Below are 15,424 nucleotides of genomic sequence, written 5' to 3'. Positions count from 1 at the left end.
CGCTGTCGTGCATCAGCCTCGGCAGCAACAAGTTTCACCGACAAGCCCCGCGTTCCAGGGCAGAGGTGGACGCCCTTGCTGCGGTCAGAGAGCGACCTCAAGGTGTTCTTGGTAGCACCAAGCCCAAGAGGAGAGAGAGAGAGAGAGAGAGAGAGTGTGTGTGTGTGTGTGTGTGTGTGTGTGTGTGTGTGTGTGTGCGTGTGTGCGTGTGTGTGTGTGTGTGCGTGTGTACGTGTGTACGTGTGTGTGCGTGTGTACGTGTACGCGTGATTGCGTGTGTGTGTGTGCGTGCGTGTGTACGTGTACGCGTGATTGCGCGTGTGTGTGTGCGAATGTTTGTGTCATAACTGCATAGGCAACGAAGACCTCTTGTCCACGCAAGCTCGGCTGTTCCCTTTTCTTCTCACATCAACATCATACCAAGCACCCCAAGCTCAAATCTTAAGTGCTTTTGCTTCTTCCCTCAAGCAAGCCCTGTCGTTTTGCTCTTCTTCTTTCGCGGCTGGCCCAACAGTCATCCAGTCATGTCATGTCATGTCACGCACTTTCCCTTTCTTGGGTCGTGCATGCGTGCAGGCAATGGTGGGAATTGTCGACCGCTGTGTAAATTTTCCAATAAATTTCGCGCCAATCAGGCACGCCGTGCGCCAACAAACAACCTCGCCTTTTCGCTGCCGCCACCCTGCCACCGCTCACCCTAACTCATACAACACCTTGCTGTGCTCACCCTAACTCATACAACACCTTGCTGTGCTTCTTGCCACTGCCTGCATTGACGTGCCAGAACTCCCCAGCACGCTCACGCAGCCCGCCTCCCTCGATTCATTCGCGGCAGGCAGCGAGTCAACATGAACGACGGAACTGATGAACGCGGTGGCGGACCACGTCGCCCGGCAGACCGCTCCTGTTCTGCCGATGATAGGACAGCAGCGGACACACCTCTGCAGGACACAGACAACACGCCTACACAGACAGCCGAAACCCCGTTTAGCGTTCAGCGTGCCGCACACTCCCCAGCACAACCAGCAGAAGGAGTAGGACCCGCCTCACGGCAACCTTCCAGCCTTTCCAGCGTGGCCACCAATGCAAACAACACCAACGCATCACCTGATGCCCGTACACATGCAACGATCCCAAACATGGCGGAGTTCCTCCAACACCAATACGTCCAAGCTGGGGACTTGGAGGATGGACAGGAAACTAGTGAGGTGGAAATGCAAGAGCAACCACAGCGCATGACACAAACTCCCTCTTCGTCTGTACCCTTGACTGCAGACGCAGACCAACAACAACAGCAACCCAGTGCTGCAAGCGGTGCAAGCGCCCCTGTCATCAATTTGGTCTGTCCTGTTTGTTCGTTTGTTCGTGTTTGTTCGCCTTCGCACAAGCCGCTCACAAACGAGGCACAACACAAGCACGCACAACCACCATGCACATACTACCTGCCACGCCTGCCTCTGTGTGCGAGTAACTGCGGTCATGTTCCCGAATGACCAGAGCACTCACACACACACACACACCTACACCTACACACACCTGCACACACACACACACACACACACATGGCTTGGGTCTGTGCGCATCTCCATGAATGCAGGGAGTCCCGGACAAGCACGGGGTCATGCAGCAGCACGCTGTGCAGTGGAGCGAGGACAACGACCAATTCTTGGTTGATGGTGCTTTATTGCCAGTGCCATGCCGCACAGTCGACCAAGCATTGCGCTACCTCAGCACAGCCGATGCCGAAAGCCATCCTGGCACAACCACTCACGTGCACACTGCGGAGCAACAAGCACAGGTCAGAAACGGCTGCATACACACACGCACACACGCACACACACACACACACACACAAAGCACAAAGCACAAAGCACACACACACACACACACACAAAGCACAAAGCACAAAGCACAAAGCACACACACACACACACACACACACACAAAGCACAAAGCACAAAGCACACACACACACACACACACACACACACAAAGCACAAAGCACAAGGCACAAAACCCCTCCCCCCGGGGGCCCAACCCAACAACATTCTCACAACTCCCTTGTCAATGCACCAAATGCACCAGAAGACGAGGAGCGGTAACACTGCGACGCCAGCTCAAGCCCAAGCCATCACGGCCACCTCTCGCACCTCCGCTGCCTCTGCCACCCCTTCACATCGTGGAAGCGAGGTGAACAACGACCATTCAAGTGAGATGGAGTACCTGCTTGTGGGCAAAGAGCAACCCCTGTGCAAGCGCCGCTTCTTGCTCGCTGTTTTGATTGCCGTTTTGGGCCTTGCCATCATCGTTGGCGTGCCTGTCGCCGTCACCACCGTGGCCTCGTCCTCCTCTTCATCCCCGTCATCGCCCAGCGGCATGCGGCTCGATTGCCTGGACCCGTACACACGCAACCAGTTTCGAAAGAACAACTTGACCAAGGCGTCTGAGGTGGACAACTGCTGCTGCACGGAGTTTTACGACTTGCGCAAAGTCACCGGCTCCGTGCTCATCACGTGGCAGCAGCCAAACCTTCACTTTGGGCACGTTCGGCTTATCGAAGAAGACGTCGTAGGGCCAGACGGCGTTGTCGAGCTCGTGGATTTTGGTCGCCTCACAGCCATCCGAGGCATCCTCAACCTGACCAACAATCGCCTGACCGTTGTCGACTTTCTGGACATCGCGTCCATCGGCGGTATCTTCCTCGACAACAACGCCATCACTACCCTGGACTTTTCCGCCCTTACCCATGTTGCTGGGGACGTGTTCGTCAGGAACAACCGCCTCACCCACCTCAACCTCAACACCATCACCACGATCGACGGCAGCATCAACGTCGACAACAATCGCCTGTTGACCTACGCCTGGAGTACGGATCTCACCGCAGTTGGTGGCAGCTTCTCCCTCAAAAACAACCGCCTTGCGTCGTTCACAAACTCTCCTGGCGGGAACCTTGCTCTCATCCGTGGAGACCTCGATCTGCGCGACAACGCGCTGACCATCGTCGACTTGGGCCCACTGACGCAGCTCCAGGGCCACTTGCACCTGCAGGGCAACCCCAACCTCGTCACGCTCAACTTGAACGCGTTGACATCGCTGAACGGCTCCCTGACCGCAAACGGCCGCCTCGTGCGCGTGCTGCTGCCCCACCTCGTGAGCATTGAAGGCAGCGTCGACCTGCAAGGAAACAGGCTATCTGAGCTTGACCTTCAGGCCCTCACCAGCATTGGCGGCAATTTGCTGCTCAACAACAACGTGCTCACGACCGTTGACTTTGGTGGTGTTACCAGCATTGCAGGGGGGATCCACCTGAGCCACAACCAGCTCACCGAGCTCGACTTGCGCGGGGTCACTTCCGTGACGGGCTCCGTTTCACTCAGCGGTAATGCCCTCACATCCATTCGCTTTGGTGGGCAGGTTAGCATTGCGAACTTCGCGGCAAACGGCAACCGCGCCACCTCGCTCCGTATCGACGGCTTGCACAGCGTCACAAGCGCATTCAGCGTCTCCGGTTGCAACAACCTCAAGTCCATCGACCTCGGCTCGCTGGAGACTGTGGGTGGTGAGCTTGATCTGCACAACAACAACCTGCGGTCGCTGACGCTGGAGAATCTCCTCAGCATTGGTGGTGACCTTGACCTACGCGACAACGACCTCACGACAATTGACCTGGGCAGTGTGTCCCTTGTTGACGGCGACATGTTCTGGGGCCACAACCCATCCCTCGCCTCCATCGACTACGGCCAGCTGACATCCGTGAGAACGGTCACGGGCGGGAGTGGCCAGCTAACGAGCATCAACTTTGGCAAATTGACAACAGTTGAGGGCAGCATCTTCCTGTCGTCGAACAAGCTCACATCCTTGTCATTTGGCAACATCGCTCACATTGGTGGAACCGTCTATCTGAGGAACAACGACATCACCTTGGTTGACTTTGCTGCTGCAGGCTACTTGGGTGGCGCAATTGACCTCTCCGGCAACCCGCTCACCACAATCCAGTTTGCACAAGGTCAAGTCCTGTCCTCGGGCTTTCAGCTGGAACAGAGCGATCTCACGGCGCTTCACCTGGTTGGGCTTGTCGCTGTTCTTAACGGCGGTCTGTCCCTGGCCTACAACGCCCTCACTTCCAGCATTGACTTTGGTGACCTGACCAAAATTGAGGGCACCCTCGATATGAGCCACAACCAGCTGACTGAGTTTGTGTGCGCCGGCTTGGAGTCTATCACCGGTGACCTCGACCTCACGTACAATTCCGACCTGGCCAGCATCGACTTTGGGTCCGTACGCGATTTTCGGGGACAGCTGCTCCTCAGCTATTCCCAAACCCCGCTCACTGTAAACCTTGGAAACATCACGAAGCTGCATGACGACTTGGCCATCGTGGGCGGGCGGCGGCTGGTGGAGCTGACCCTCGAGCGACTCACCGCTGTGGATGGCGGTGGCCTGTATTTCGATTACAACAAACTGCGCGCCATCCACTTTCCTCGTCTGCAGAGGGTTACCGGAGGTGGCATTCGGTTGTCCCGCAACTTCCTCACGATGGTCACCTTTGAGAGCCTCACCAGCATCGACGGGTACCTGAACATGGCTGACAACAACATTCACACCGTTCACTTTGGCCAGCTGTCCTTTGTGGGCGACAAGATTACACTCTCCAACAACGTCGTGACGTATGTGACGTCTGGTAGCCCCACCATGCAGGCCTCCATCGAAATCTCCACCGGCTCCACCTTCCACATGGAGGGTGTCAAGCATGTTGCTGGCTTCTTGTACCTGACGGGCAACGAGCTCAACTCCCTTGACCTTGGCGGCCTGGAACGCGTCGATCGTCACCTGACGCTGACATTCGACCACCTCCCCTCCATCTCATTCGTAAACCTGACCCACATCGCAGAAGACCTCAACCTGGCCGGGAACGACCTCACATACCTTGATCTGGGCAAGCTGAAGAGCATTGGCCGTAACCTTTTGCTTGCTTACAACCAGATTGGTGCCCTTTCCTTTGGCTCGCTCACGCACGTTGGTAGGGACATTGACCTGAGACATACCCCCATCAGAGAGCTCCGGCTTGGCGCCCTGATCGAGCTGGGGGGCTCCCTCCGCCTCAGCGAGCACTCGCTGCAGCTACTCGATCTTGGGCATGTGACAAGCCTGGAAACCCTCGCCTTTTCTAAGCAGTACCTCACGCGCATCAACTTTGGCAGCCTCGTTTCTGTGGCGGGGGTTGTGGATCTGAGCTACAATCGCCTCACGACCGTTGATCTGCGCGGTGTCACGTCGCTGCCTGATGACTTCCTGGTCAAGGGCAACAGCCTCGCCTCGGTTTCCTTGGGCAATGTCACCTCGATTGCGGGAACGATCGACTTGACAGACAACCCCGACCTGGCCGTGCTCGACTTTGGTCAGCTGCTGGCGTTCAAGCGCCACTTTGAAGTGCACGCGAGCCTCACACGCGTCAACCTTCGCGGCCTCCGGTCTGCGCTGAGCATTGATTTCTCGGACAACATGCTCACCTCCCTCGAGTTTGGGTCCCTCACTTCCATCTCCATGCTTCGTGCTCCCAACAACAACCTCACTTTCGTGGACTTGAGCTCTGTGCGGGGCGCGTCGCGGTCGCTGACACTCGACCTGTCCAACAACAAGCTGGCGTCGCTTCATCTTCCCAGAGCCGGCTCTCTCACCATCGAACTATCAGGGAACATGCTGCGCTCCCTGCGCTTTGCCAACGAAACAACGTACATCAGGACTCTCAACATTGACAACAATGAAATCACATCGCTCGACTTCAACAACGTTGGATACATTTACGAAGCTGACCTGTCAAACAACAACCTGACAACGCTGACGTTTGGGGGCGTGACGAAGATTGAGCGCTTGACATTCTCGGCCCCATCCCTGATTGCTCTGGACATGGGTGCCTTGACAAACATCCCCATATCGCTCGTGCTACCCTCCTTGGCATACCTGAACCTGCGCAACGTGACTGAGACTGGGTACTTCCGCGTCTCCGAGACCAAGCTCACGTCACTCGACCTGCGGCAACTGTCTTCTGCGCTATCGGTCACAGTCACCGACAACACGCGGCTGCGGACAATGAACTTTGGGTTGTTGACTGCACTTAGCAGTGTGAACCTGGGCGGCAACAGCTTGACGCACGTGGACTTTCGGCAGCTTGAAACGGTTTCGGGCAACCTCGACTTGAGAGACAACAGCTTGCCCAGGCTAAACTTCGGTAACATTCGCTCCGTCGAGGGGTACGTTAACCTACGCGGTAACCGCTTGACGGCGATTGAGTTGGGCAACCTGAACGTTATGTCATCCCTCGATCTTAGCGGCAACTCCTTCACAACCGTCTCGTTTGAAAACACAACAGTCGACCTCACCGACCTGTACATATCGGACAACGAGAACCTGACGTCCTTGAACTTTGGCGCGATCACGAGTCTGCACAGATTCAAAGTCGACGATTGCCCCAACCTGGCCGTGCTGGACTTTGGACAACTCACGTCCTACAGCTTCAGCGTCACCGTGCGCAGCAAGCTGACGCACATCAACTTTGGGCGACTGACCACAATACCTGGTTTCCTCGACTTGCGCTACAACCAGCTCAGCTCCATCGACTTTGGTGAAATCACCAGCATTGGTTCCTCCGTGTACTTGAGCCGGAACCGACTCACCCGCTTTGACTTTGGCCGGCTAACCAAGATTTCCAACAACTTTGTTTTGTACAGCAATCAGCTCACCTCCATCAACTTTGGCAACGTTGTTGACGCGTACCTTCCTTTCCTCCAGCTTGACGACAATCCCCTCCTAACAACGTTTGATTTTGGTGCGCTTGGAGCGGTGGACAGCTATGACATTCTTGATTTCTCCGAGCGAGACCTCAAGGGCCTGCACATTGTTGGCCCACCCACCATCCTCCGGCCCCTGGACTTCAGCAGCAACGACCTGAGATTTGTGAACGTGTCTGGTGTTTCGAGAATGGGGTACCTGACCATCGAATACAACCCAGGGCTGACGTCAGTGGACCTTGGCGGGCTCGGGCGAATGCAGAGCAGTCTTCTCGTGCGGTTTTGCGCCCTCAAGTACATTAATTTCGGTTCGGCCAGCATTTCCTCAAACATTATTCTGTCGCACACGGACCTCACCAGCGTGGACCTTGGGCACATGACCTCCATCTACAGCCTGTTTGTATCGTACAGCCCGGTGACAGCTGTGTCCTTTGGGGACGTGACTGCGGTGACCCGTTCTGTTGAGCTGCGCCACAACCAGCTCCTATCTGTCGACTTTGCTGGACTTGAGAGCATCCCCGAGGAACTCGACCTCAGATTCAACAACTTGACTGCCCTTGATTTGAGCCAGTACCCCTCGCTCACAAGCATTGGCGCCGTCTATCTGAGCGACAACCAGCTCATAGCGCTGCACATGGGTGCGGTGACAAGCGTCAGCGAGCTTGACCTGAGCAACAACCCGAATCTCAGCGACCTCAACTTTGGCGACCTCGGCTCGCTGACAATGTTGAGCGTGCATGCGGCCCTGACGTCGGTGGACCTTGGACGCGTGTCGAGCATCGACGGGCCCCTCGATCTGAGCGACAATATGCTCACACGTTTCGACTTGCAGATGGTGACGGCTGTCGATGGCATGGTGAACGTTAGCATGAACCTGTTGACGTCAATTGACTTCAGTGGCGTGACGGCCATTAATGGCGAAATTGACCTGCGGTGGAATGATCAGCTATTCAACATTGACTGCCAAGGACTGGGCTCTTGTTTATGCCCTCCATCAAACACTGGCGTCACCACGGTGAATTGTCCTCCACGCTGCACCGATTCCTGGTGCGCCTGATTCTGTGTGTGTGTGTGTGTGTGTGTGTGTGTGTGTGTGTGTGTGTGTGTGTGTGTGTGTGTGTGTGTGTGTGTGTGTGTGTGTGTGTGTGTGTGTGTGTGTGTTGCGTTGGTTTGCCTCGTTTTGTTTCTTTTCCTGTCCCCCATCCCCACTTTCGCCCGTTCCTCATGCTTGGCCGCTCGTTGGCATGCAGCCGTGACTTCATGTCGGTTGCGCAACTTCACTCTTTCGAGAATTCAATGTGACATCAAGGAGCTCTTAACCTTGCTTACTTTTATGTTGCACATATGTCATCTTTGCGTTCAAAGCACTGCCCCCAGTGCGTCCCTTTTATGTTCACTTCAGCAAAACAAGAGAGGGGGAAAGGAATCAAATAAAACCTTCCACGCAGCATATTGCATGAGAACAACACCACGTGCAAGCACACATTGTTGAAACAGCAGCAGACACGTTGTTGTGGAATGCAAATTCCCGGCACAACGACACCCTTGCACGTTACAACGCCGCCATTCATGTGCAGACCAACATGAAAAAAACCATACATATGCACCAACCTTGTGTGACATGACATTAAGTTATGTTGACACACCACACAACACATCTTACGCTGTGAAAACGCTTGCACTCACATGCACATGATAAGAGATCAGGCGACTGTTCACTTGTGCTGCTCAGCTCAGTGCTTCTTCTCATCAGGAGCTGCTTCTTCGTTCCTCGGTGTGCCCCGTGAGAGTGCACCTGCATCCCGTTCGCCGAGGGTTGCTCGCCGCTGTGCCTGGCTGCCAAATGGACACCCAGTCCGGCACAGCTTACAACACCTACACGGTGTGTGTGTGTGTGTGAGAGAGAGAGATAGAGAGAGAGACAGAGACAGAGAGAGAAAGAGAGAGAGAGAGAGAGAGAGAGAGAGAGAGAGAGAGAGAGAAAGAGAAAGAGAGAGTGTGTGTGTGTGTGTGTGTGCGCGCGCGTGTGTGTGTGTGTGCGTGTGTGTGTATGTGTGTGTGTGCGTGCGAATGCGTGATTGTGTGTGCCCTTTTAATTGTTGTGTATGGTGAAGCAGATGCCTGCCACCCATTCAAAATCAAGTTTGCGTACTGTGAGTTGGAGTGAAGGCGAACAATCTTGTTGAAGTTTGCCATGTTGATAATCATGCGGTATGTGCCATCGGTGATGGCCTCCGTTGTGCCTGTTGTGGATTGTTGCAGGTTGAAATGGGCATGCAGAATTGGGTAAGGTGGCGCACTTACTCGATCACACACAAAGTGCACTCACGAACACGCGTGCTCATTTCCATACACGCGTGCTCATGCACATGCAAACGCACTCACAAGCACTTGCACGCACAAGCACTTGCACGCACCTTTGACCACCATGTCGGCAAAGCGGCTACACGGCATGACGTCGCCGGGAAGTTCAAACAGCCACAGCTGATGCACCTGCTCCGTCAACACGTGGTCATATCCTGTGAACTCCACCCACACAAAGCCTGCAGGCACGCAGCAGAGTTGACGCATTACATGGTGGTGATACAACATGATTGTCGTCGCCGTATTTGCTTGCTTGCAAGCAACAGCCAGCAGAAATCGCAAGAAAAGAATAGCAGATTCTGGCGCAATCGATATCCACATGCAGTCACAAGCACATGCAGCGAGGAGCACGCAGCAGTGATGGCATGCACACTTCACGCACCTCCAACGAAGCTCTTCTTGCTAAACTCCTCGTACAGGGGGCTGCTTTCGTCGATGCGATGGGTGAAAATGCCTGTAAGCATGGATACGTTGGTGTACGTCGGCGTGAGCGTGGACAACAAGCGTGATGACACGCATTGCACAAGCACGCAAGCACACAAGCAAACAAGCACACAAGCACACAAGCATACAAGCTCCTCTCCGTCCATTGTCCGTCAGTGCAACGTGTGTGCATTGCCAACAAGTCAGCACGCCATAACACCACATTCCGAGCGCAACAGCCTTCCTCGTATGACCCACCAGGAAACTTCATCATGTGTGGTCCTTCGAATTTGAGCTTTTCAATCTTGTAGTAGTTCTCGCCCTCGCGCGTGCGCACACGGCGTGACCGCGTCGCATTCACCTGAAATGGCAGGTGTGGCGATGGCAAGACAGCAGTGAGTACGTGGCATGACACGAGCAGTGCGTATGCTTCAATGGCCGCACGTGTTGTCCCATCAGGTTCGCAAACATGCACACAGTGAGCTCACACCTCAGTTCAAACACGCGCACACACACACACACATACACACATGCACACACATGCACACATGCACACACATGCACACACATGCACACACATGCACACACGCACACATACACACACAAACTTGCACGCATACTCACCTGCACATCTGAGATGAGGTTCCCCCTGAGGTTGAGGATGCGTGCCTGCAGGCACGGGACACCATCACGGGTGTTGACGACGAGCTTGCGCGTGAACGTAATGGCCGTCCTGGGTTTCATCAGTTTGCGCACCGCCATCGACAACAAAAACGCCTGGCGTGGATGCAGCACGGAACAATGGGTGTGAGGGAGAGAAAGGAAAAGGGCCGATGAACACGATGTGGTGTGTGGCGGCGTCAGGGTGATGGCATGTGGGGGGTGATAGGAAACTGTCAACATGATGGGACCCATGTCATATCCACGATACATGGCACATGATGTGCTACCAAGTGTTGAACTATATGCCTCGTTCACACATCAACAAAGGCAACGAAACTTCACTTTTCACGGCATTCAGTTCGCATCACACACACACACGCACGCACAGCAGGCGCACACACGCACGCACGCACGCACGCACCTGGAAGATGATTGTTGTGGTTGAGCTGAGAAACCCAAGGATGATACAGCCGTGGGAGAGGTCGGGGGTTGCTGAAGACGATGTCGAGTTTGTGCGTGCATGTGTTGGGGAAGGTGGGGAGGAAAACGATGAGTGCTTGATGAGAGGTGACGAACGCACATTGAGGCAACCAACTCGTCTGTAACAACATCAACGATCATCATCATCATCATCATCATCATCATCATCATCATCACCACAACCACCATGAATCATCATCATCATCGCCTCACCAATGTCGCCAGATTCGATGAAGGCGGGGCCCGTCATGATCTGCTGGGCAACGAGGAGGAGCACCTGTTGTGGTGGCGATGACACGGAAGTGAAGGGTCACACTGGTATGAGCCGTTAAACCGAGGACGACAGTAGCACAGCCCGCTCATATACACAGATGTACCCACTCACTAACAAACACGCACACACACACACACTCCCACGCACACACACACACACTCACACTCACACACACACACACACTCACACACACACACACTCACACTCACTCACACACACACGTACTCACGCGTCCAAAGTCGAGGGACTCCCGGCACTCGCAGGCGTAGAACAGCGCAGCGAGGATGGTGGCGGCAAGAAACACGCCTGCGAAATAAAACAGCGCAAGATACACCCACGACGACTCAAGCGCAACGAACACAAGGTTCATGCTGGTTCAAGCGAAGCGGTGGTGGTGGTGGTGGTTGATGACATGAGTTGTGGTGGTGATTGATTTCGGTGAAGAGGGGAATAACGCATGTGGTGTGTGTGTGTGTGTGTGTGTGTGTGTGTGTGTGTGTGTGTGTGTGTGTGTGTGTGTGTGTGTGTGTGTGTGTGTGTGTGTGTGTGTGTGTGTGTGTGTGTGTGTGTGTGTGCGTGTGTGTATGTGCGTGTGTGTATGTGCGTGTGTGTGTGTAAGACAACAATAACACGGGAAACATCAGCACCAAGACACACGATGCCCCCCCCCCCAACACGCTCTTCTACATGTACACACGTTCGCACACAAATACACACACGCACACACACACAAACACACACACACAACACATGCGCGCTTACTTTGCAGAGAACTGCTGGTTGAGGAGTTGCGTGCGCGTGCGCATGACCTGCATCCAGTCGAGCCCGACGGTGTGCTTCGGCAGCATGTTCATCCGACTCCGCCGCCGCCGCCGCTTCAGGTTCTGGTTCTTCCTGGTCGTGATTGGGGGGGGGGGTGTCACACGGTGTGTGAGTGTGTGTGTGTGTGTGTGTGTGTGTGTGTGTGTGTGTGTGTGTGTGTGTGTGTGTGTGTGTGTGTGTGTGTGTGTGTGTGTGTGTGTGTCGTGTGTGTGCATGTGTGTGTGCGTGTGTGTGGTGCGATGTGGTGTGATATGCGGTGTCGTCATTGTGGTCACTCCTCATGTGGTGTGATGGCCTCAAAAGACAGGGAGGCAACATGCAGCAGAATAAACCCATCATCGTCCTTGCGACGCCCCACTGCGAACACAACACAGTTGCCTCACTTGCGCCTGCTGCCCTGGTGCCCCACAAACTCGACGCTGCCTCGTGCATGTGCATGCAGTGCATGGGCTTGGTGGTCCTCCACACCTCCATTGCCATTGCCATTAGCACTGCCGCTGCTGGTGGTGGTGGTGGTGGTGGTGGTGCCGTTAGCTGGTGGGAGTGCGCACAGATCCACGGTGTGCTGCTGCGTGTGCGGGCACAGCTGCACGTCGTTGCCGTAGCTCGTGCCAAGTGCACCATCGCTCCCGGCACTGTCGCCTGCGCATGTTAGTTGTTGTAGAGAACACAACACAGGAGCGAGTCAGTGCGTGAGTGTTTGTGTCAGTGAGTGAGTGTATGTGTCAGTGTGTGTGTGTGTATGTGCGTGTGTGTATGTGCGTGTGTTTGTGTGTGTGTATCGTGCGTGTGCTTCTGAAGTCAACATGGCGATTGGCACTTGCAAGAAACAGGAGGGAGTGCCTCCAACCACACAGAACACACAAAAAGTGCGCGCGCACAATCACAATCACACGTACAATCAAAATCACACACACACACACACAGTCACAATCGCACACAGCACGCATCCATCCGTCGCGCGTCGTCCAAAAAAAATCCTTACCGCCTTGGGAGTCGCCTCCACTCTCCTCATCGCCGTCCTCATCGTCATAGTCATCTCCATACTCGTACTCGTCGTCCTCGAGCGACTCCTGCGGGCGCACGGCGGGCTGTCGACCAAGTGCAAACAGCAGCCGGTTCCACGGGCTGAACCGCGCGCGCATGTTTGCCCAGCGGCCATCGTGGGATGCGGAGGAGGCCTCATCGTGGGACGGAGAGGGCGGTGACGGTGGCGATGGTGGCGACTGCGAGCCTGGCCGTTGCGCAGGCGGTGTGGCAGACGAAGGAGACGAGGAGGAGGAGGAGGAGGAGTGTGACGTGGAGTGTGCTGCGGTGGGGGATGTGTCCGTGACCAGCGTCGGTTTGAGCGAGAAGCTTACGTTCTGTGGTGAGCCAAGGCAGCGCAACATTCAACCACGAGTAGCGTGTGAGGAATGATGTCATGCGGCAGAGGGAGAAGAAGCACAAGCAGGAGATCAAGCGAATGTTGTGCCGTTTGGTACGAGTACGCAGTTGACGAACATGTATCAAAAAAGCAGTGCAAGGGGCTTGCTCAAAGTGCACCAACAACAGCTACACGCTGCTGTGCTCACTGCAACACAAGCAACCCACATGTGTATCGCACACTGCTTCATCATCACTAACACCACCATGCATCAATACCATCGTCACTATCACCTATCACCAGCACGCATCGCCATCAGCAGCACCATTCCCGCTCACCGAGGCGTTGCGACGACGAGGAGGCGATGGCGAGCCGCGTGCTTTGAGGATGCCCGAGCCGTTTTGCTGCGCTGCGTGTGCCGTGCTTGGGGTCGCTTTGGGCTGCTCAGCCGTCGTCACCTCCGCGGGTGTGGCTGCAGCAGTTGTGGTTTCGGGCGGCGAAAGCGGCGAAAGCGGCGTGAGCTGCTCGCTGTCGGGAGCCTCAAAGTCGGAGCTGGCAAGGGCCGATGAGGACGGTGGAGGGCTGATGTTTGCGTTGGCGATGGTGTTGAAGAGCGTGGTTCTCGCGCGCTCCTCTGACGAAGCCGACATGGGCGCATCCACCGTGTCTGCATCAAAGAGCCCCGGCACAGCAGACTGCGGTGGCTGCAAATGCTGCTGCAGAAGCGGCGGCGGTTTTCCCTGCACTGGTGCTTCAGCTGTGGGCACCGCATCGCTTGCGTGTAGCGACGGCGTGTGGTGTAGATCCTGGCTGTCCCCCATGCTTGCACGATAGGCGAGGTGAGCTGAGCTGAGATGAGATGAGATGAGGAGGGGGGGGGGGCGGGGGGTTATGTTTGTGTTTGTGGTGCGAGCGCAGGCTGTGCTGTTGCCTCGTCAAAAAAAAGTTGTTGTTGGTTGCGGCTGCTGGTGCGATAATTATGAACGATGCCAACAGATCGTCCAAACTTTGGTGGGAAAGGACTCAAAGAAGTGAAGCAACAATCATCACACACATCACACACGTCCGTCTGTGTTGCTGCTCACTCACTCGATCAGTCGATCCCCCCCTCCAAACACACACACACACACACACACAATGATGAGACGGGTGGTGTGCTTGACGCGGCGCGTGCCAAGGTCATTTACAGAGGCGTTGCAGCACTACGCGAGCAGCAACGCCACGAACGACGAGGATGCGGCGGAGGCATTGAGGATTGATGTGGACAGGGCAGTGACGGAGCATGCAGCGTATGTGGAGCAGCTGCGGCTCAACCCACACGTGGCGCGCGTCGTTGAGCTGGACGCAGACGAGCGGTTTCCAGACTGCATGTTCATCGAGGACACGGCCGTGGTCGCCAACGGCACCTGCGTCATCACCAACCCTGGGGCGGATTCGAGAAAGGGCGAGGAGGCGGCCACGCTGGCCGCCGTCACCAAACTATTGGAAGAGACAAAGGCACAACAACAACAGCAGCAGCAACAGCAGCAGCAACAGCAGCAGCAACAGCAACAGCAGCACAGTGAGGTCGCGGATCTGCATACGATTCACGTAATGCGTGAGCGGTGGCCAGATGCTACCTGCGACGGCGGGGACGTCCTCACCACGGACAACGCCATGTACGTCGGCGTGTCCACACGAACCAACGAGCTGGGCCACCGCGCATTGCAGGCGGCCTTTGAGCGAGAGACTGGCGTGCATGGTACTGGGAGTTTCCGGGTCGTCCCCATCCACCTAGGTGCAAACTCGTTGCACCTCAAGTCGGTCGTGACGTGGGCGGGCCCTGATCTCGGGTTTGTTGCCGCGGACACGGACGACGGGCGCAGTGCGTGGGCATCCATCACCGCATCGCTGGAAGAGCGTGGGCTGGCGGTCCCACCCGTGGTCTTCACGGCTTTGAATGCCGCGAACATTCTCCGCATAGGCGATTGTTTGTATCACACACAGCGTGGCGACGATAGCCTCTCACGGTTGTGCAAAGGCCCGTCGGGGGAAGTGCGGCCCATCTTTGTTGAGAACTTTGAAGCGCAGAAGGCGGATGGTGCTCTCACCTGCTGCTCCATAGTCATCCCCGTCAGGAGCGCGTGAACGTCACCGAGCAGTGGTGGCGCAACGCTGCGTGTAAGGTGCATGTCTGTCTGTGTGTGTGTGTGTGTGTGTGTGTGTGTGTGTGTGTGTGTGTGTGTGTGGTGTGTGTGTGCGTGT

General features: G+C 55.7%; 3 protein-coding genes across 3 annotated transcripts; 2 read left to right on the top strand and 1 right to left on the bottom strand.

Moving 5' to 3' along the window:
• The first annotated feature begins 700 nt into the window (after positions 1–700).
• PTSG_08648 (uncharacterized protein) lies at positions 701–7,874 on the top strand. Its single transcript, XM_004990381.1, has 3 exons — positions 701–1,340; positions 1,598–1,798; positions 2,089–7,874. The coding sequence occupies exons 1-3, from the start codon at positions 849–851 to the stop codon at positions 7,843–7,845; spliced, it is 6,450 nt and encodes a 2,149-aa protein (XP_004990438.1). The 5' UTR covers positions 701–848; the 3' UTR covers positions 7,846–7,874.
• A 647-nt stretch (positions 7,875–8,521) lies between these two features.
• PTSG_08647 (uncharacterized protein) lies at positions 8,522–14,001 on the bottom strand (the record flags this gene model as incomplete). The annotated part of the gene is made up of 13 exons (XM_004990380.1): positions 8,522–8,663; positions 8,941–9,031; positions 9,206–9,331; positions 9,535–9,606; positions 9,834–9,936; positions 10,200–10,352; positions 10,660–10,730; positions 10,932–10,995; positions 11,222–11,363; positions 11,755–11,886; positions 12,366–12,456; positions 12,800–13,178; positions 13,519–14,001. The coding sequence occupies 13 exons, from the start codon at positions 13,999–14,001 to the stop codon at positions 8,522–8,524; spliced, it is 2,049 nt and encodes a 682-aa protein (XP_004990437.1).
• Positions 14,002–14,293: 292 nt separating this feature from the next.
• PTSG_08646 (dimethylargininase) lies at positions 14,294–15,380 on the top strand. The gene has a single exon (XM_004990379.1). The coding sequence runs from the start codon at positions 14,318–14,320 to the stop codon at positions 15,305–15,307; it is 990 nt and encodes a 329-aa protein (XP_004990436.1). The 5' UTR covers positions 14,294–14,317; the 3' UTR covers positions 15,308–15,380.
• Positions 15,381–15,424: the final 44 nt, after the last annotated feature.

The sequence above is a fragment of the Salpingoeca rosetta genome (assembly GCF_000188695.1).
Source record: "Salpingoeca rosetta unplaced genomic scaffold supercont1.24, whole genome shotgun sequence".
Classification (NCBI taxonomy): Eukaryota; class Choanoflagellata; order Craspedida; family Salpingoecidae; genus Salpingoeca; species Salpingoeca rosetta.
Note: the sequence above shows the minus strand (reverse complement) of the source record. Positions and strands in the feature narration are given on the sequence as shown.

Coding starts and splice junctions, on each gene's coding strand:
- PTSG_08646 (XM_004990379.1), top strand. CDS start 14,318: ATGATGAGACGGGTGGTGTGCTTGACGCGGCGCGTGCCAAGGTCATTT.
- PTSG_08648 (XM_004990381.1), top strand. CDS start 849: ATGAACGACGGAACTGATGAACGCGGTGGCGGACCACGTCGCCCGGCA. Junction 1,341..1,597: donor GCGCCCCTGTCATCAATTTG/GTCTGTCCTGTT, acceptor CCATGAATGCAG/GGAGTCCCGGACAAGCACGG. Junction 1,799..2,088: donor CTGCGGAGCAACAAGCACAG/GTCAGAAACGGC, acceptor ATGCACCAGAAG/ACGAGGAGCGGTAACACTGC.